Raw genomic sequence first — 22,179 nt, 5'->3', positions numbered from 1 at the left:
GACAGCAGTTAAAGGGAGAAGCACACATACATTATTCAAAACAAGAAAAAAAGAACACCCGACAGAGGACAAAGCTGTACAAATTATTTCCAGACAATCTGTAAGAAAAAACTATACTCAGCACAAAATCCTGACCCTTATTTTGGAAGGCAAGAGGCTGATGTTTATTTTTATCTTCTACAAGACCTGTCTCAATTTCTTCCTCCCTTTATTAAAAAAATAAGATCTAAAAGATTTTAAAGCCAGATTTCAGGTGATATATAGTGTTTCATTTGTAATACTCTGCACTAAAAAAAATTATGCTTTAGATTCACTTGTGGATTGGTGATTTACATAAGGCTGGAATTTGCCCAGGCTTAAATTCTGGATTTCTAGATATTGAATCATGGAACAATGGCTCCTTCAGCATGAAACTATAAAATGTATACAATTATCTTAAGTACAGTCAGCTTTTTATCTAAAAAAACCATATCACAATCATAAAGCAACACAGCTGGTAAAATTTCATTCAGAATGTAGTCTTGTGATCTCTTAACCTTGCCCATGCAGTCACACGGTGAAACATAAACAACCCCTCCCCTACACACATGTAGAGGCACACGTAAAAGCTGTCCAGATGATTCTAACACACTGCCAGGTTGGAGAACCACTGGTCCAACCCAGCAGGTCAAAGGAAACTGGAAACCCAAAGAAGTGAGAGGAAACACTTCATCAAGGTCAGAGCTGGGTCTGGAAGCCCAGTCTCCAGCTCCCTGGTCAGTGCTTCCAATCAGCATGTCCTAGGGCTCCATAATGTGACGGTGGCCTGAGATTTTTGAAGACCCTCCCCCATGGTATAATAGGGGAGATAAGCACATTAATCTTGAAAACCCTAACTTCATATGGAACGAAGTCCATAGGTTCTCAAAATTTAAAGTCTCAACTTATCTAGGAATACAGATACTATGAATATTTTGAAAAATGCAAGCAGTTGTTTAAGACAGAGGCTTCTTATCTGCTGAGGTTCCACAGGCAGGGACTGTGCTGGCAGCTGCGCTTGGCAAAGGCTGGAGGCGAACAGGAGGGGCCTCACCATCTACTTTATACCAGCCCTGCCTGCCTGTGCTTGGTAAGTTGTGGCCTTGGGTGCGAGCAGCTCAGATGTGCTAACACGAAAGGGTCACACCCGGATGGAGAGGTGAGGTTCAGAGAGGGTGAGTGGAAAGTAATCTCAAGGGAAAAATAAATCTGGTGCTAAATTGCAGAAAGCGGACCTGTTACACTGTCCAGTCTGCACCTTCTATTTTATGAGACAGCAGCAGTTTTCTGGCAGAACTAAAACCAACTGAATGAGGACACGGGAAGGGTTAAGATCGCTTAAACTGCAAGGCATGGGTAGCAACCTCTCCACTGAGCAGCAAAGGAGCAGAACAGCTGGGGGAAGGGCAAGAAACTTGGTAGGGACGGAGGGCTTTGGCAAAACAGCCTCACGTTGATAACGACACATGGCTGACATTTCTACGTAACAAAAATAACTGTTTGAGAGGTAGTACATTAGCTCCCTAACCCCTTGAATTTGTCTGAGTCTAGCAGAATATCTCTTTTAAAAAGGTTACTGAGCTTTAAGGTTTCAACACTGTAGTCTCTGTGTACAAAACATTTTGTAAAAAGAGTGCCCATTAGCCAAACATGTCCCCAATAAAAGATCAATTGAATTCAACATAAAATACTAATTGTGGAATTGAATGACTATTTGACACATGGTGGCTAACATGGGGTCATTTTCAAGTTTTCTTGTTTGCTTATACCACTTTATTTAGTGGCTTTACCCCTCCCTCCTTTCCTTTCTCTTTCTTTTTTGAGACAGGGTCTCACTATGTAGTCCAGGCTGACCTTCAGTTCCAGCAATCCTTTTGCCTCAGTCTCCTGACTTCTGGCATTACAGGTGTGTACATCCTGCCTAGATGTGGCTCTGTTCTTGGCTAGTCACCTAACTAGTCCTTTTCCTGGTGTCACCAGAGGTGTATAGGAAATACACAGTGAAGAAATAACAGCCTATAGGTGCCATTTTTCTATATGGATGGATGAATGTATTCACTTATTTAAAAATGAGAAATGTAACACCATTGTGAATTTCAACTTCAACAAAATCAAAACTAATGTTCCAGTACTAACCTGTATGTAAAATAGAAGTGAAGTTTCCTACTAGGCAACATGAAATAGTTACATGACTTCTCTCCTTTCCCCCCTTTCTTCTTATTATAAAGTCTTATAATTTAAGGATCTGTAGTCAAAGAAGCTATAAAATGACATACAATACATAGTTCAATGTAACTAAAAAAATCAATAAAACAAACTATTCCCACATGTGTGTTTGAAATGTTTTAAAAATGCAAGGCTGTCTCATGTTTTGATAGTTGGTACTCAAGTAGAACAACAAGGTGAGATCTAACTGAGAACAGCACGGCACACTGTGGCCGCTTGTATGTCCCGACCTTTCCTAACTGGGTGCTGGGAAATATTTTACATTGTCAGCAACTCATAGCAATGAAACAGATGCTACAGGAAAATTATTCAAAAGCGAAAGAGAAAGAGGTGAGGCTTCAAATCAGATTTCTATCCCAAAGCACCATGTCAGTATATTTTCACATCTAGACCAGAATTCCTCGGATGCAGTGATTTGGTTTTAGTCATTTGACTTGACACAAAGAGCTCTGGATGTAATAATGACACATCTCTCTATTAAAAATTAATCCAACCAGGGGAGCTGACCCTACAACAAGTCAGAAATAACAGAGATAAAAGCTGTATTCTTATTTCTCCTGGAGGAGTTCCAGCATAGACACCACAGCACACAGGCACACAAAAGAAACTCCTAGCAGAAGAGGGCACGGGCCTCAGAGCAGTGCCAATGTGGTCAGCGGGGCGCAGCCACTCCCTGCTTAGCTGAGGGGTCCACTTACTATAGAAAAGAAGACTGGCTATTGAGGTGATTTACTTCTAAGAAACCTGCACTGAATTAAGGGCGGTGCTTCCCACATTTCATCCCTCCTGTGTAACTCAGAGCCATTGCTGTTGGCCTGGTATCATAACCATCTCCCTCTGGGTGCTGCCAGGAGGTTCTGGCACATCCCAGACCTGGAAAGATACAGGGCCTACTGACATAGCTCTTTACTTTTATAAACACTTTTTTTGTGTTTCAAAATTCAACCTTACCATAATGGTGGGTGGTCCTATTCAATTGTTCAAGTGGTTTTGAAAACTACCAGATTTAGAAGGAACTTCAGCAGTCAACTTTATTATAAATTTACAAATCCTTGTAGGTCATGTATCTGCTTTGCCCCTACCTGCAGTTACTACCGGTCCTTAGTGGCTCTGCTTAAATCACTGATACATGTGCAGGCCAGGCCTGGGTTGAGGACTTTATCTAGAGGGAATATCCCCAGCCCAGCTGACTTTGATCCACGTGCCTACACATTTCTGTGCGGTTGCTTCATCAGTTACTAATTTACTCCCCTATCTGTCTTCTATCACTTGCACATCTCTGACAAAGCTATCAGCACCAAAGCTCTGTCAGTGGTCCAGCTGGAGTCTTTTCAAATGCAGCCCTTCCCAATTCAGAAGCTAGTAATACCACCGAAGACAGAAAGGAGGTTGGTGTGGTGAGATCTGTCCTCTGTAAATGCACGGAGGCCTGGTCCTTACTGATGCCTCTTCTGTGGTCAGAGCCATCTCCAGTCATTAGGTAGAACCAGGTTCCTGTTTTAAAGCAAATATAAGGCGATTTTTCCTGAAACTATGCTTGGAGATATTTATGGAAGACAATAATAATTAACAATCACATGCTAGGAACTCATACTGTGCTAAGCATATTTTAGTGCATTTAATCCTTACAAGTTTACTAAGTACACACTACTATATCAACTATTCATTATTATCTGCTGGTGTTATAACTAAAGATGAGAAAAAAGTAAAGCCGAAGGAGACAGGTTTATTAAGCTGCCTATAGAGCTGGTTAAGCAGCAAAGTCAGGATTTGAATCCAGGTGTCTGGCTCCTAATCCTCTGGTCTGCTGCCCACCAGGGTGCCTAAGCGACACTGCTTAGAAGGGGGCGTCAGCTACAAGTGAGCAGTCCGTAACTGTGAATCCTCATTTTGCCTGTTTTCATCTGTGTAATAGCAGGGCCCTTTGGAAGATCTTATAAGATTCCTTGCCTCTTCATGACTCTTTTAGAGAATTTTCAAAGTTACTGTCTAGAAGCAGTAAATGATGAGTGCAACATATAAACTATTTTATGACCTTTAAAAATGCCTTTCAAAATTAAGTTCATCAGAACCAAAATTAAGCAGAGCAGCTGAGACTTTAAACTCCAGTACTTCCACAACTGGTAACCTCCAAATCAAAACAAATTGGCTGCTTGCGAATGCTCTAGTTATGCAACTTTCAATAATAGAATAGGATGTCTGACTTCTATATTCATTTAACTTTGGAGAGTGAAAACTTTAATAATAATGGTGATGGTGTTATGTAGACAGCTCAAATAACGGCCCATAAACATAGCTGTATTGTGTGTGCACACACATATGTGTATGAGATAAACATGGTTAGTTATCTGCCGACAGCATTCGACACATTCCATAACGAGTTGTTTTTGTTTTTTGTCTTTTTTTGAGATGGTCTTGCTCTGCAGTTTAGGCTGGCCTTGAGCTCACTTTGTAGCCCAGGCTGGCCTCAAACTCACAGTGAGCCTCCTGCCTCAGCCTCCTGAGTGCATGTGCCACGACACCTGGCTTATATTGAGTTTTTAAGAGCTTCACTCTGCAGCTCATGGAGCCTCAGCTTTACTTTCCTTCTGCCCCAGGAAACAGAGAACATTACTTCCCATAGGAACGTCAGCCAGCAGCCAATCAGCAGGAGCTGCCTACCCAAGAGACCACGTTTCCACAGCCATGAGTGTGGACAGGCAACAAACCTGCAAACCCAGAAGACCAGTCACGCCACACGGTGGCTTTAAGACTGGTGATGGAAGCCTACAGATGGGAACTGGTTCACACATGTTTGGCTAATTACTATTTACACACACACACACACACACACACACACACATACCGTATTGGGTTCACACACAGTTTAAAATAGTGTACATTTTATTCTTTACTGGAAAACCACCATTTTGTTTGTTTTTTATTGAAGTTACAAAAAAATGGTGATGCTTTAGCAATCAAGCTTATTGCTCTCAAGCTGGGCATGGTGGTTCACACTTGGAGGCTGAGGCAAGAAGATCATTGTGAGGTTAAGGCCAACCTGGGCTACCTGGTGAGCTCAAGGCCAGCCTGGAATACACAGCAAGAGCCTGTCACAAAAAAATAAAAAATTACAAAAAACCCTAATTGCCCTCATTATTTACCTTTATGAAGAAATTTCTTTATTTTGACTATATTTGGCTGTTAGCACTATAATCTAAGTTGGAAAATTAAAATACGTGATTTTAAAAAGTCACTGAGAGCAGTAACCAAGTAATCAAATGACCCTGATATAAGTCCAGGTAGATTTTTAAGATATGCAAGTTCAACAGCAAATGTAGTAATTTGAAATTAAAGAGTCATAGCAATTTCAAAAATTATAATGATAACCAATTCACATTTCCAAATTTATTTGGAATGGGATACACTCTTTTCCAATAGCCTATTGTTTTGTTTGAGGCAGGGACTTGCTATGTAGTTCAGGATGGCCTTGAACTTGAGTCAATCTTCCTGCCTCAGCCTCTCTCATGCGTGTGCTAACATTCCCGGCTTTCCAATAGCCTTCTAAAGAAAGTTATATCTGGATTTCCAAAATAAAATGTTTGTTCCTTCGCATTAGTATTTATGTGAAGAAAATTTCTTTATATTATATAATGAAATAATTTTAAGGAAAGTACAAATTAGCTTTTAAATACTCTGGAGAAAACTTTTTAGCTTTATGTCAGCTGCTTTAAGTATGCTGGGAGATTATGAGTTTATGATTAACTAAGATAAAAATAAACAATCCCTTTCAGGAGGACAAGAATGTGACTAATTTGAATTCTGACCCCAAATTGTAGGTTGTTTCAGAGCTTCATGGCAGACAGAAATCACTAATACCCAGATATAACATTTATTTAGATTATTGCTTTTAATTTTTTTACTTTGGGCAATAGTGACTACTATGAGACTTTCTGGGGTGAGAAAAGTAGGTTGTTTCAGTATATGAATTAAAAACACATGTACTGTTTCAAAGCACATACAAATAAAGGAACAAACAGTACCTAGAAATATATGTCACAAATTAGAGCTGCTATGTGTTTTTGTTCAGTGAATGTACTGGGAGTTGAAAGGGGCTGACACCGTCTCAGATCTACTGCCTAATTATATGAAAAGAACTGGAGCAGGTTTCTTTTCCCTCCTTATGGGAGGGAAAAATAGAACTAAGAGTCTGCCCTGGATGCCAGGAGCTTACCAGGTTCTCTCTTCCACTGTGTGGTCTTTTCAGGGCCTTTTGATCCTTCCCCTAAGACCATTCATGCAAAGAGTACTTCTTGGTTAAAAGAGGGAGGAGGGGGAAGGATAGAAAAGGAAATCCAGGTGCTGAGGAAGACTACTTCTCCATAGCTGTGACCATCTGCTAAGTCACCGTGTTAAGTCGTTGCACTGTACTGAAATCAGGCGCAAAACTCTCCCTGGTTGTTGCTTCCAAACACACACCGTAAAGGGGCCAGCAGGCATTTATTTTAAATATACACCAATGAGTGTTTGGAGGTAGACAGAGGCATAATGCAAAAGCAAGTGGCTTGATAAGACCTATACACTGTCCTCCCTGGAGCAGCTTTGGTCAGGTTACCCTCTTTTTCTTCTAAGTAAATTGCTAACGTTTTCACCAAAATTTCCCAGAACAACAAATCCAAACCTCTGTGTTACAGGTTTTCCGTAAGAAGCATTTTTATTCAGTGTTTTCTTTGATAAGTAAATCCCTCAAGTTTATTAATCTGCATTTAAAAAAAAAAGGACCCATAAAAAATAAACAGATGCAAAAAAAGACGCAAAAAAACAGAAGCAAAGCAAACCAAAACATCTTTCTTGAAAAACAGGAAGATTTTCTGAAGGCAGTAGGTGGCTGATGTGTAGTAGCGGGAGATCAGGTGCACAGAAAAGGAAATACTAAATGTACTCTACTGGGTAGTGCTAGAAAGAAAAGACACACACATCAGCTCTCTCGGTGAGTTAAAAAGAAAAAAGGGGACTGCATTGTGACACTGTGACAGAGGGCAAGAGCATTTTCTCTCTCAGACTGCAAGCACTCTGGGCAAGGCTTAACGTGACACATTTCTATGCCAGGTGAAGGATCTCCATCATTTACAAACACAGTTACTTCTACATGCAGAGCTCCCCCTTTTACCCACGCACACATGCATGAGGCCACGGCCCCTCCTACATGCGTATTTACACACACTTTTCTGATGCTAATTCTCCCAGTGACAAGTGGCAGCAGGTCACCTACCTTCCCAGCTCTTCTCATCACACAATGCAGTCAGGTCCAAATGGGGCACTTCGGAGACAAAGCTCTCCTGCTGGGCGTCAGCATCTTGATTTCTCTGCTGTTTGCTGTCGGGTATACTGGGGTGCTCCTGAATCTTCATCGTGGGGCTCTGCAATAACAGCACAGTGTTCCCAAACAGCTACTGTTCATCAGAACCCAGTGATTTCCGCAGCAATCTCACTGCTTCTGGGTGAAATCTCTCAAGCCACAGCTGCTAACGTACCCAGCACGGAAATCAAAATCATGGCTCGGTGCCCCCCTCCCCCCTCCGAATATGAGCTGGCCACTCTCATGCCCAAAGCAACTGTCCATCTGTGCTCCTTTAACTTTTCTTCATTGAGAGAGACAGGATGATTTTCTCAGGCTGCTCCTCCTGATAACTGCAGGCAGCTGACAGTCTGGATGATTACTGACTACGGTCAGGAATGAGGGGAAGGAGTTTGTGTTTCCTTAAAGGAGCAAGGCTCTCTAGACTGTAAATAACAACAGAAAAGCCAGTGGCTGCTGTTGCTAAGGCTGGAGCAGAAACACGATGTCTTGCACGCAGACTTCTTTCCCTTAGGTAAACAGCACTGCGAGGGCAGGAGTGGAGGCTGGGGACAAACACTCCCGCGGGCTTAGATCAATTACGTAGGGCGAGCCGCACATTCCCAGATTTCCTGTGGTTGTTTTCCCGCAGAGTATGGGGTGAACAACTATTTATGGAGGAGCTCTGGGCATTAGAGCATTGTTGTGCAAATTCAAACAGCACAGGGCTCTGGCGCCCCATCTCAGCGAGCAGCACAAAATACAGACCTTGGGAGGGGGTCCAAAGTTAATGGGGAGCATGGCTTTCCCCCCGTTTTGTAAAAAGCCAAATGCTAGCAAGTCGGTGATGCATAATTTGTGTTACAAATAAGCAACTCACTTATTTTCCTACTATTCATCTATTTTGAATACTAAATATTTGGCTACTCTTGGTTTTGCTCCTCGGTGGCACCTACCCCAGTCTAGGAAATCTGATGGGTGGGAAAATCCTCCCCGGAAGGCTGATATTCAAGCTATGTGCCTTTGTGTTTTTTAAAAAAGCACTGAAATTAATTCTGTTGCGCTGAAATTCTCTTTTTAGCTTCCTCTTTGGCAGACGGTAAACCAAGCCATTGTCACTCTTCTTGCTCTCAAACATTATGAACAAAAATCTATTTCTCTAGTAGCACACATCTGTACAAAATATTTTCTTTGGGACTAAATGGAGATTTATTTTAGCAAGTACAATATCATTATTTGAAAAAACTGAGAACATCTGGAAATCATAAGTGAATTCATTAATGTAAGCGAAATGTTCTTAGGCTTAAAATAAAGCTCTGTTTAAGGCTTTCTGCTACTTTTAATAGCTATCCAACCCACTCTGAAGTCAGCAGGGGGATGAGCAGACAGCAGTTTTACTATTACATTTCCATGAAATAATGCACGAGACGTGTATTTTCTTTGCATTTAGGATAAAAAGAAACATCAGTTAGGTCAGGATAAGCTACTAAAGTCAGATGGAAACATCAAGTCAATCTGGAGCTTTAAGACATTTAAAAGATGCTGCTTGTTTATGTCACAAAAACTATGTTTTCCTCGAGCTGAATACTAAATGGACAAGGGTTGGATGCCCAAATCTGGTGCACAGCTTTTTAAAAATTACAGGGTCAAGAGGTGAGCAAGTAAATGTGTGTGTGTGTGTGTGTGTGAGAGAGAGAGAGAGAGAGAGAGACAGTGTGTGAGAGAGAGAAATAGAGAATATTACACAGTAATTAAACATTTCTCAACAAAGATTTAGGTTTCTAAAGATTGTTATACTCAGAGACATCAAAGGAAAGAAGACAAGACGTGTGATTTCATGTATAAAGTATGGTAGTTTGTGTGTAAGAAGCCTGTATATTAAGTCATTCAAAGTGTGATGCCAAGGAGAAGACATAGGACCACGGGTGCTGCGTTTGCAGTGTGGCGCTGACATCTGCTAACTGCCCTCCATGAGTCTAACCTCGCAAGGGGCTGTCAGACCAGAGAGAAGGTAAGCAAGGCTGGGTGCCTGGAGTGTGAGACACAAACCAAAGCCATCATTCTGTTACCAGGCGGCACCTTATTAAGATGAATGGAAGAACAATGCCAGGCCCAGAACTGCCAGAGGCAGGAATGGGAGAGCAGGCAGGAGGAGCTTGTGTGAGGTGAAGCAGGCTACAGCAGAGGCCGGGACACAGTTTTCAGTGCATGGTGAATAAAGGCCAAGGAACAGAGCCACCAGGGCACCTGCTGCTAACCAGCAGCGGCTCCTACTCCAACTGGGGGCAGATAGGTGTGGCCTGCGAGGGGTCGGGGGAGCAGGAGAATATGTGGGGACAGGCAGGAGGGTGTGCCACCTCAGGCACTGTGACAAGAGGCTCAGGGTGGCCAGACCTTAGGACAGGGCAGGAGGATGGCAGAAGATAAGGGTGTCAGGCACCTGTGAAAGGCCTCGTGTACTGGGCTTAGCAGTTGACAGTTATTTCTAGAGCAAAAGGAGATAAGGTTCAAACAGGGTGACCTGCACAGTTCTTGCTGCTGCCAGAACTCATCCTTTGCCGGGTTGCCCACACCCTTCGAGACTGCTGTACCATACAGGAAAGCATTACCGCTATTTGCTTATTTGTTTTTCCTACTGGACCATCAAGGTTAGTATGTCAAGGGCAGTCTCAAACACTGAAGTGACTTTGATTTAAGCTTTTTTCTTTGCAAGTCTATCTGCAGTTAAACTAGAGAATAAATAATGTCACAATTTTCAATTTAGATTCTTCTACTGTGAAGTCACTCACCAAACCCTTGTCAAAAACACTGCCCCACAGAAAAGCATTCTGAAATAAAGAGCGCTTGGCTCTCAGAGGAGACTATATGGTGGGTACACAAGGATGGGTTTTGACAGCACCTTCAAGACCTTTGAACTTTCCCTCGTTTTGCTCTAACCAGGTTGTCTCAAAGATTACATGAAAACCACGTATGAACAGGACATACATGTATGACCATGTATGTAACAGAAATGCTATTCCCATTTCTGCTCTCTTTCTGTTGCCTCCTCATTCATTTGGCAAGGACTTATTAAACACATAGCCTTTCTAGGCACCAGAACTTGGGACTGACTGAACATGTCACCGGACCCAGTATGGAGGACAGCCCACTGTCATGTGCATCACAAAAGAAAAGCACAGTGTGTGAGGGAGCAGTACAGGCTATCTTTTTGTATTGTTTATTTGAGACAGGGTCTTACTATGTAGTTCAGGCTGGCCTTGAACTCACTATGCAGCCCAGGATGGTCTCCAACTTGGGGCCATCCTGTTGCCTCAGCTTCCCGAGTGCTGAAATCACCAGTGTGTGTCGCCCCACATGGCTATTATTTGGTAAACTTTTATTTCATTCCTTTTCCCTCCCAGCACAAAATATGGACTAGTGGCCTGAAGGTTTACAAGAGCCAGGAATGATGGCACCTGAGAACGTGCTGGATAATGCAGTTGGCGCGGGAAAAACCCACAGCGTTAACCACAGGAACCATAAATATTTACTGTCTGGCCTGACAGTAAATGAACACGGACATAACAAATTTCCAAAACTCATGTGAACTGCAAAGGGTCGGTAGTCTTTGGCAATTACTGATGGAGATGCTTCTCAGGGCACATCAGAACTTGCATTTGGGCCTTGTGGTAATTAATTTAATTCTCAGTCTTGATTAAAAAGCCTCAACTTCTCCTTTTTCTCTCCTTTCTATTTTACTCCCTCCCTTCTTTCTCCTTTTTCTTTCTTTTGAAGCAGGATTTTAAAAAGGGAAGTAGTCTTCTATGTTTATGATGAATGTCTTGTTTGTTATCAAAGGTATGCTTCTAAGCACTCTTAAGCAGTGGGTTTAGAAGCATGAAGAATGTAAAAATATCTTGAAAGAATTTAACACTTTATTGGCCATATAATTCTGACAAAATGACCTCGATCAGATAATATCAGAAATGGTTAAGATTCTAACTGGTTTTGCTTCCTTGGCAAAGAGGTTCACTGTAAGGTTATTGTTTGACTATTCTAGATATTATGTGAAGCATAAATATTTTCACAGTAGAATAACCTGGAAGGAGCTGAAGAGTAAGATATAAACTCTACTACAGGCAGAATTTTGAAAATGTATTTTCCATGATTTAGAACCTAAGTGTTGCTAGCTATAAGGCTGACCTCTCTTCTAGATTCTTGCCGTTGTTAAAGAGTTCAGAAACAAAGGGACAAGCGCTCAGGTCTCCTGGTGCCCCGGGAGCACGTGCTGGGCTCTTTCTTGTTATCTCATTTCATGCAGCCAGATGTGGTGTTTTACTGACACACCAGCCATGCCAAAGCCTCCCAAAGAAACTACTTTCACTTGTGGCATTTTTGAAGCAACTTATTGCTTTTCATTGTAATGTGTCATTAAACAAATTTAAATCCTAACCACATAAAAAATAGAAATGGGTAGCTCTCACTGGCCAGTGCCCATCTGAGAACTCAATATACCCTCTTTTTAGATAAGATTAGTTGCATAATTAAAAGAAATTAAAAAGGCATTCAAAAAGGGGGTAAGTTTATATTCACTTTCAACGTATGCCTTCAAACAAAGCACAGTGAAAGCCACACCCCGATTATTTAAAAAATAAATATCAGTTTTGAGGCTGAAGGCCAGCTCCTCCCCTAAGGGGAACAGTAGCCACAAAAGGAAAGAAAAGCCCACCTGTCCCCAGTGGCTGCCACCTGCTCTGTCCTCTTATATGAATCTGAGAGTTACAAGAAGAATTTTCAAGGGTAGTGCTAATGATAGTAAATCTCTCATAGTGAAAAAAGAAATTAGAGAAGCCACTATGCTTATTCGTAGTGAGCGCATAAGCTGTGCCACCTCAGTTTGATGCTGTAGAAGACTTGGAACAAAATGAATACTAATTAAATAGAATTCTGGAAAGGGTAACCAAAATCTAGACTTATTTTTCATCTCTGACATTAAGGAATTACAGCTGTTTTACCAGAAAACCAGATTACTATTTGAATGGTATAATAAGTTTTAGGAAGGGCTGTGTATATTACAAAGTAAGGAATTACAACACACTCAGATAAGGCGGAGAGATTTAAAAATGAAAAACAGAGCTTTTCAGTCTTTCCTGAATAACAAAAGATATTTCAGTGAAAAGAGCGCGCGCCCTCATGACCGAAACAACCCCATCTTGTGGAGTGGTGTCTCTCCCTTTGGGCATAGCTGTGATGGGAGTGGAGATGTGATATGGAAGCTGAATCTAGGTTCTAACTCACCACCTAATTTTATCTCCTAACTGACGTGGATTACAATGATTATTAATAGTCAGTGCTTCAGGAGTGCCAGCTGCGAGCGGGGCACTGATTGGTGGCTGCGCATGCAAGAATAGCACCTGGCACACGGAGCGGGACTTGAGATTCTTTCCCCATGATTCACCCACTGCCACAGGAGCTGTCTACCAAAGGCCTAGGTAAACTGGGTTCAGCATGAATTTAGTTTGGTTGCCACCTGGAATTTATGAGTTGACATCCTGGAGTTCATCCTCAAAGCTTGCTCTAGTCCCTTCATCTCATAAAAGATGACAGGCATAAAAGGAAAGAACTGAGACCTCCTTAGGAGGTTGGCAAAGCAATATTCTTTAAAATAATGTTCAATGGCATCTTGAATAGGTGCCTGCTGCGTGCAGAGGAAGATGACCAAGAAAAGATAAGGAAAAAAGGCTTGGGCTTTTTGAGAAAACCCAAAAAACTGTCATGAGGAAACAGGTTTTTTTAAAAAAGACACCTAGAGAAAAGAAAAGCATGTCAGCTTGGGGCTACCGCCCCTAGAAGGAAGCATAAATGAGCTGGAAATAGATGAAAGAATTGTTTCCAAAGCTGGGAAGTCAGAGAGAGGGAGCATTTCCTTCCTATTATCTAGGATAAAGAAGTGTACGTGACAGGAGTTTAATAGAGGAAATATCAGGCATCTGCAGTATTAGCCTGTGTGTGTGTGTGTGTGTGGTCACTGATTTCCAGTAATTTCATGCAAAGTTTAATGTGGGTGTGCAGCTTGCAGAGTCTGCAGTGCTGGGGGGATCTGGGGCCTCATGCATGCTAGACAAGGGCTCTACCACTGAGTGAACCCCAACCCCAGCATTCAGGTGACTCATCTGTTAGACTATAAAGTTTCATGGGAGCAGGGACTGTGCCTGTCATCAACGCTTGGTCCTTCCACAGAATTTGTACCCAGTGGAAGATAATACATGTTGCTAAATCCATCAGTGAACTATGCCAACGTCCCATAAACACTAAGGGTCATTTTAGTGCAATAGTTCTCTACATGATTAATATATTAAGAAAGAATTTTAAGAATGGGTTGATAAAAGCTTTTAATTTTTGCAAAAAAAAAAAAAAAAAATGAACCTGCTAAGAGATTCAAGCTATGGTTGGCAGAATTTGAAGAATGAGATTAAATTTATATACATGAACTGAAAGTGAGGGCCAGTGTGCTGAATGAAAGCAAGAGAAACCAAATATGTGGCTCTGTGTGGGAACACCCCAGAGGACCAGGCAGGAGCCAAGAGAGCAAGTGAAACTTGAAAGCACACATGATATAGGGAGTAGTTTATTTTTTCTCTATTGTTTACTTGAACTGAAACACAAAACAGAGAAAATGAATTGGATTAAATAACTCAAATTGAATTTGTTAATCTGAAAATTAGTGAGAAAGTCCCTGTGTTATGGTTTAGATAAAAAATGTCCCCCAAAAGAGTGGTTAGATCATGAAGGGATAAGACTTATCAGTGATTTCATCCACCAACGAGTCCATAGCTACATGTGCTGTCAGGAGGTAGGCCCGGTTGAGGCGCTTCCTGAGGGCATGCCCTGGAAGGGTGTGAGATTAAATTTACATACATGAACTAAAAATGAGTTCTCCTCCACTGCTCCTCCCCACTCTCTCTGCTTCCCAGCCACCATGATGTGAGCAGTTGCCCTGTGCAGAACCTCCACCATACCTTGCTGCCTTGGAGCTGGACAATTACACACCAAATCTTTAAAACCATGAGCCGAAATAAACCTTTTCTCCTTCAAGCTGTGGGTGTCAGGTATTTTGTCCCAGTGATAAGGAAACTGACTGAGACCCCCTATGACCATTAAACCTATTACTTCACGTATTTTGATCACTTAAAAATACTCTCCTTCTGTTAGAAAAATCAAACCAGCACCTATGGCTTTTTGTTTTATTCCGTGGAAAATCTTAAGAGAAATCCCCATGCTATTAAAGTTTATCTTCACAAGCAAATGTAGTAATTTAAAAAGTAAACTTCTCAAAGAATCTTTACATCTTGGCATTTGTCTTTCTATCCTATCCAGACACAGTCCTATCATTTCACCGTCTCTAAGGCCATGTTGGTGACATTCTGCACACATCCATACTCAAGGACATGGGGACAGCCCACCACAGCCACACGTTCGTTACTCACCTCAAAATGCTGGGTGTCTCCACCATCGCTTTCACTTTCTTTGCTATAAACAATAGCAACAATAACAAAATATCACAAAATGTCCATTTTTATGACAGTGCCTTTCATCCATTCATATCACAACTTCAGTTATTTTAAAAGTGGGCTGAATATCTCTAAGTAAACCCCTTACAACATTCAAAAGCAAAACAGAAAAATAACCTAGAAGCACAAACATGAGCATTTGCCTTGTAGACTTCTATTCTAAGCACTTTCCTTGTCAACATAGAATCTTTATTTTCATTTTTTTGGTTCTTATTACTCACATAGCATTAAATGAAAACAATCTTGTCATACCCTTGAAAACAAAGCGGGGAGAAAATTTTAGTTACCTTTCCTCAGACATCAGCTCAGCATCATCAGCTCCAGTCCTGTCATTTGATCGTGAGGAATGAAAACTTTCCATATTCTGTAACAGAACAATTACCGGTTGCTTAATGGCCTGTAAGAAACATGTAACAGCAGACTCCTTTTTCGAAAGTAAAAAAATCAGGTAACATGTAGATAGGAACTAATTATAGTGCCCACATTTCTATCTTTGTTAAAACAAGTAACATTGTGACAGTTTTCTGCTTACATAAAGTTGCACATTGAATTTTATCAACCCTTTAATAAAGATAGCTGGTAGCGTGATGGAAATGGCCAGCGTTCCTGTGAGGCCTTCATCAGGTATTATGCACATCGGACAGCTAAGCATAGCAAAACTCAGCTAGTCAGAGACTCAGTGTGGCTTACAACTAGAATGGAGGAATCTAAATCTTGAATGAAATCAGAAATTGATGTACTGTGTATTGCTTATTTGTTATGTTCATTGAATACAGTCAGTATGACCTGGGATAATCTACATCTATGTCTATATGTATATATCTCATATCTACATTGTAAAAATGTTCATTAAAAATGTAAGTAATTAAAAAACCCTTCCATAATATTTAATGTTAATGTTTATATTAGTGAGGGTGCACAAAATATAAATAGAAAACTCACTTCAATAGTATATGTTTTAGGCCAACAAAATGGGCTTGATGTTTGTAAGGGTTTTTTGACTGCCCCCTGTGAATACAGCCAATGTTTTCTAAAAATAACGCAGAGAACTAAGCACAGAATGAGTAACTCATCCTCATGAAGGAAGATTAAGTGTGCTCTTATTTGCTTATTTGTAAATTCAGTAGACTAAAAACATGGCTGTCTTCAAAACTTGGACCTGAATTTCACTAAGCACAGAGATTCAACCTCTGCATCAGAAGGATATTAGGTCCAACCCACTTACCGTGTGTCATCAAAATAAAGAACACATATCCACCTACATATAATAACCTACCATTATGAAAACACTTTCAAAAGTCACAAGAATTCCATGAAACTGGCATGTATGAAAATCTCTATAAAATAAACATATATCACAGTGAGAAGCTAATCTTTGGCTTGGTAGGTGAGTGAATTATTCATTTATGTTGGCTTGGTCAATTTGTATGGGATCCGTCAAAGAATGGAAACAAGGGAGACAATACAATTAATAGTCTTGACAGAAGCTTTGGAGTCAGATTGATTGGCTTCGATTTCTGGATCCATCAACTGCCAATTCTATGACTCCATTTGAGCCTCAGTTTCCTTAAATGGAAATGGTACACTACCTGCCATAGAATTAAACAAAATAATAACATAAAGCTCTAGAGTCATGCCTGGTATACTTAATGAGTATTGGTTGTTACTACTATTTCTAAAGGTATGAAACCTCCAAAGAATATATTTCATTATTTGTCCACAGGTAAGACAGTCCCAGGAATTTAAAAGACAGTATCTGTGTCTGCTTATTAGAATGCTAAGCATCGATTTACTCACTTAGAAAATTCATACAGCTAAATAGTGATTTCAAAGGTCAGTCTGAACTGCATGACAAGACCCTGTCTCAAGAAACCAAAACCAAACAGAACCAAACCAAAACAAAACAAAAAAAGAGAAAACTTATATAGCTAGATAATTTTAGAGAAAATCTGAGAAAAAAGTTATGACAGTATTCAATTGTATTTACGTCTTTACAGTTTGAGTTAGAAAAGTCCCTTATAACTGGGTTCCAGGATACTGGAGCATAATGGCTCTTATTACCTGAATGTGACCTTCCTCATATATCTGTGACAAAGAATCTTTGTTCCCATTAGTAATCTTTAATAGATTATCAAAATCTTTAGTGAAAGATCTACTGCAATAGTATTAGGTTTTCCTAAAGCTCTGAAACATGAATTCCTAGGGAAAGTATAATCTTTTCATATAATTTCCAAACAGTGCTGGTGAAATGGACTGTGTTTTTAAAATTATATGTGAATCAGTGTTTTGGAAGAAATAAACATTTTCAGATTAAAGTTATGGAAAAATCAGAAATGAGAGTACAGAAAATAAACCAAAACCGCATTCTACATTTAGAAATATTTCAATTACAAGCTAATAGAAGGCTAACTTTTCTCCTGAACAAAAAGAAACAAAATATAGTGATACAGATTTTTGAGAGTTATAGAATAGTTACATTACACAATGGATTTGCAAAAAGCACTTTTAAGATGTGAGAATTTTTAGTGGAACTCAAGGGTTAGAACAAATAAGTACTGACTTTGTCAACTCCCTCCCCTCTTTTAATGTTCAGCCAGATGTTTAAGAGCTCCCTAAGGATCCCAGCCTTTACAGATGTAATTTACAATGGCTGGCTTTCAATATCATGCAATATTTTTTCCTTAAAGTTCTACAGCCATTTCTTCTCTCATTGTTTCTCCGGGCAGGTGAAACTGCTGCATAACTCTCGTCTGGGGTCCCGAACCCTGCACGAGGCACACGGAACCCTGCACATTGCTGGGTTGTGCCAGGGGCCTCTGAGCAGGGTGTTAAACCTGGCCAAGTCCTCCTGAGTTTTCAGAATGAAACTGACCAAGGTAGTGAAGATCTGCTATGTTAACAAAATTACTTATTTTCACAGAGCACAAAATACCTTATAAATTCTAATTTCTATGCTCTGACTAGGGTTTGGGGGCAGATAAGATAAAAGGATTAATTTTGATTTCCCTGAGATGGGGGAAGGGGAAAATATAGCATACAGGCTAAAACAGCATAGAAACACAGGCTTCCTCTGGATAAGAAGTATGCTACTGGACTTTCATATCTGCTGCAGCTGCTAATGGATTTATCCTTTGACAAAATATGTACACAATGCATTTTGAAGGTTTGGAATGGTTTTATTTCCCAAACCCATTTCTAGGTGTGGTAGAAATGTAGTACATTAGTGTTTTCATTTTTTAAAGGTAACATAATAGAACTCATAAAAGTGATTTATTGCATTAACTTTTAATTAAGATCTTTTAAATGTAGTAGGTAATTTTTAAAAAATAGCAAAGAAGAACCAGGCACGATGACTCACACCTGTAATACCAGCTGTTTGAGAAGCTGAAGCAGGAGGACTGCAACCTTGAGGGAGCCTAGGAAATTAGTCAAACCCTGCCTCAAAAGAATAAAATAAAATGGGCTGGGGGTGTAGCTCAGTGGTATAGACCTTGCTTAGCATGCATGAGGCTCTGCGATCAAACCTCAGTACTAACAAATAATGTAAAGAACAGATTATGACTTTAAGTATAATGCAGTGAAATTACTTCTTGTATTATAATTTTAACCAGATAAAGTTTAGTTTACAATCCATAAAATTCTGACTCACAGAATTCCTCTCAGTGACTTTCAAAACACTGATGTGCTATGATATATTATATTTTGATAATTTTGGGGTGTGAAAAGAAACTGAATTTTAAAAACACCCTCCTCAATTATAAAGATAACCTTTAAATTCAAGAGGAAAGCTTTGATAAAGCTAGCTTTAGGCTGTAGATTTATGAGTAATTCTTTTGCCCTTCTCCGTGTTGGCATTGAAAGCCAGACTCAAAACCTGTTTGACCACTGACTGGAGTACTTGAAGATAGCTGGAGCAAAAACAAATTTGTCTTCTAAAACTGTAAAATGCTGACAAAGCCTTTATAGAGGACATAGAAAAAGATACTTTCTCTCATTAGACAAACAGGTCAGACTGAAGGCCAGAGCAATGCTGTTAGTCAAAACAGGTTCATTATTCTAACCTTGAGCTCTGAAAAGGAGAATATTTAATACAGTCATTAACAAAGGAACAGTGGCAGGTGTGAATTTTTTTTTTTTTACCCCTTTGTATATTTCACATCTTACTACTTAAAAGTGTATAAGCCAGTCCACATTTAAAAGAACTACTGGTGTTATGAGAGAGAACCATTCCTAGTGGTCCAGTCAAACTGTCCTAGCTCTTCCAAGTAAAGCAGGGGACAAAGACCTCTGTGAGTGCAGGCCCAGGGAGCTGGCCACTGAGGCCAAGGAGATGGCCAGGGTCAGGTGATCATCAGCCGCAGGACAGAGACCTCTCACACTGATTGGTAGCTCAGCACCACTGGCTTCAAAGCCCAGAGTGACCTGTGGTCTCTTGGTCTCTGCTGGTCATCATAGCCTCTAGGGGCAAGAGGACCAAGTGCCCGCTGTGGACACCCCACACCTGCAGAGGCTTGTGGAGGGCACATTACAGCCTCCTCTCTGGTTGTAGTGTGGGCAGGTGAGGCCACTGGAGAGCTCCTGTCTTCAGTCTCTCTCTTCTCATTCTCTCTTGAGAATGGCTTCTGCTTCTGTCCTGCTACCAGCTTTGGTCCCACTAAGATCACAGTGAGCCATACCATCCTCTACTTGACCTTTCATCTGACCAGCTTTCTCTGTGAGACACTGGGTTATGTGGATTCAAAAAACACCAACTTCATGTTTCTTTGGCTTTTGTGTCTTGTGTCCTTATGTCTCTTCTGCTGGCTTCTCATCTCCCCTTCCTCTCAATGGTGGCAGGTTGTAGGGCCCACCACTGGCCATCCTCTACCCTACACTTGCCCCCTCAGCTGTCTCCTCCAAGTACCGCCTTAAGTGGCATCTAAATGCTGCTCATGTGGATACCCTCCCTGTACTTTGGGCTCTCTGATAGCTCCTCTTAAATGTCTAATAGGCAGCTTTTTCTTTACACGTCCAAATCTGAACCCAGGATACCATTCCCCAAAGCCTCTCCCTTCCTCATCTCAGTAAAGTAGCAACGCTAATTTTCAGCAAGGCCATGCACACTGCCTCTTGTACCAGCTTAGTTCAAACCATCATTTCAAACCTAGAAATGACAAGAGCACCCAAACCAGTCTCCCTGTCTGCTCACTTTCTGTCAACACTTGGCACAGCAGTCCCATGGCATTTAAGGAAGTCAGACTGCCATTCTATCTAGCACTCTCCACTGGCTTCTCCTCTCCCCCAGAGTAAAGGCAGAGTCCTTCCCATGAGCTGTGAGGACTTGTCTCTTCCGCTTTCCTTGCCACTGGCTCTTCTCACTCTCCCTCCCACACTCTTCCGCCCAGTGCCGTCTCCGGGCTCCTCACACAGTCAGTGGCACCTGGGGCCTGGGGCCCTGTGGCTCTGTCTGTACAGCTTGCTTCCCTGCTTCCTCTTGGTCTTCACACTCAAAATGCCAAATTCCAGGGCATTCTCTGACCAGCTGATTCCAATTGCATCCTCTGCCCCTCAAAATTCCCGTCACCATTCTCTGCTTTATTTTCCTTCTAAAAAGTCAACCCTATTTCATACACTTTATGCTTTCCTTGTTTAACTTAATCATTGTCCGTTTCCCCCATAGAAAGTAAGCCCCAGGAAGGCAAGAATTTGTGCCTGTTGTTCTCACTGCTACATCTCTGAGAGTTCAAATATCTTTTTGGTACACAGAAGGTATAGAACTATGAATATATCCTTTTCCTTTTCTCTTTCTTTCTTTCTTTCTTTCTTTCTTTCTTTCTTTCTTTCTTTCTTTCTTTCTTTCTTTCCTTCCTTCCTTCCTTCCTTCCTTCCTTCCTTCCTTCCTTCCTTCCTTCTTTCCCTCCCTCTTTCTCTCTTTGTTTTTTTTCCCCTGGTACTGAGAATCGAACTCATGACCTTGAACTTGCCAGGCAGGTGCTGTGCCGCTGAGCTGAACCCCCGGACCCTCTTTCTTTCTTTTAGCTATAAAAACAAATGTTTGGCCCAAGTGTAAAGGCCTTGAAATGGGGTTGGGAAAGGTTTTGGAGGAGGGCTGGGGAAAGTAAAATTAAATGGTTAAAAATGAGTAGGAAGTTAAGATGCACAACAACTTTAGCCTCTAAGTACCAGTCACTGTTACGAATCCTGGCTCCTGTTTTGTGGTCACCTTGAAGATTAGATGTTAAAGTTCATAGAATATGAGAGTTAGGAAAGATCTTTGAGAATACATAGATGAAGAAGCTCTTCCTCTAAATTACGCTGGCAGGGCTTAAGTTATTCATGGCAACAAAGCCAGGATCCACAGTGCCCTGCTGTGCGAATGCAGAACCCAGCAGCCGATTGGGCAACACCTTCACACTCACAAGACCAAAATGGAAGAGTGGCCCCCGGCCCAGGGCTCCTCAACAGTGACTCTTCCCATGGTTTTGCCAGTCAAACACATATTCTAAGGAATAAATGTGTTTTCCACTTCTTTAACTCTAACCTAGCTAACTGAAGATCCTATTTCTGGTAGGGAAGAAATTACTGATAGGTTAAGGTCATGGAAAAAGGGACTAAAAATGTATATCTTTGTAAGCTATAACCTTGAGACTTCTGATCACCATAAATCTCTCTGGCAAATAAGCAAGCCAAATAAAGAGTTAATGAAGTCAGTATCATTTAGTTTGTTTAAAAATCCACTGTTCATGGGCTGGGGATGTGGCTCCGTGGTAATACCCACACTGTGCTCAACGCTCGCAAGGCCCTGCGCCTGGGGTTCAATCCTCAGCAGCAGAACAAAAGAAAAGAAAACAAAACAACCCACTAAACTTGTCCAAAAAAGTTAAATCATCAATTCACTGCTGCCTGTTAAAATGTAGTTAATGTGTAATGATTCCTTCCAAAAGTTAGATTCTTTGTTTTGAGAATTGTACCTGACACAAATTTAAAGAGGATGATTATTTCTGACCATCCTAGTTGAACATTTTATTTCTAGAAACAAAATAACAAAGACGTTTGGGAGGTAAGGGAACTCATTCAATTATGTCTTCT

The 22,179-nt window shown here is 40.9% G+C and overlaps 1 protein-coding gene across 3 annotated transcripts in view; it reads right to left on the bottom strand.

Annotated features, from left to right (window-relative positions):
- Positions 1-22,179, bottom strand: part of Fam13a (family with sequence similarity 13, member A) — a gene marked incomplete at its 5' end in the record, with an annotated part of 97,677 nt that overhangs the window by 19,939 nt on the left and 55,559 nt on the right. For 2 of the 3 annotated variants that reach the window (XM_013502720.1, XM_013502721.1), the window contains 4 exon segments: positions 3,685-3,738; positions 7,496-7,643; positions 15,028-15,070; positions 15,399-15,475. In XM_013502720.1, the coding sequence (XP_013358174.1) occupies positions 3,685-3,738; positions 7,496-7,643; positions 15,028-15,070; positions 15,399-15,475 (322 nt within the window). 3 annotated transcript variants of the gene reach the window in all.

The sequence above is a fragment of the Chinchilla lanigera genome, unplaced genomic scaffold (assembly GCF_000276665.1).
Source record: "Chinchilla lanigera isolate Chin_1 unplaced genomic scaffold, ChiLan1.0 scaffold00073, whole genome shotgun sequence".
NCBI classification, from domain to species: Eukaryota; Metazoa; Chordata; class Mammalia; order Rodentia; family Chinchillidae; genus Chinchilla; species Chinchilla lanigera.
Note: the sequence above shows the minus strand (reverse complement) of the source record. Positions and strands in the feature narration are given on the sequence as shown.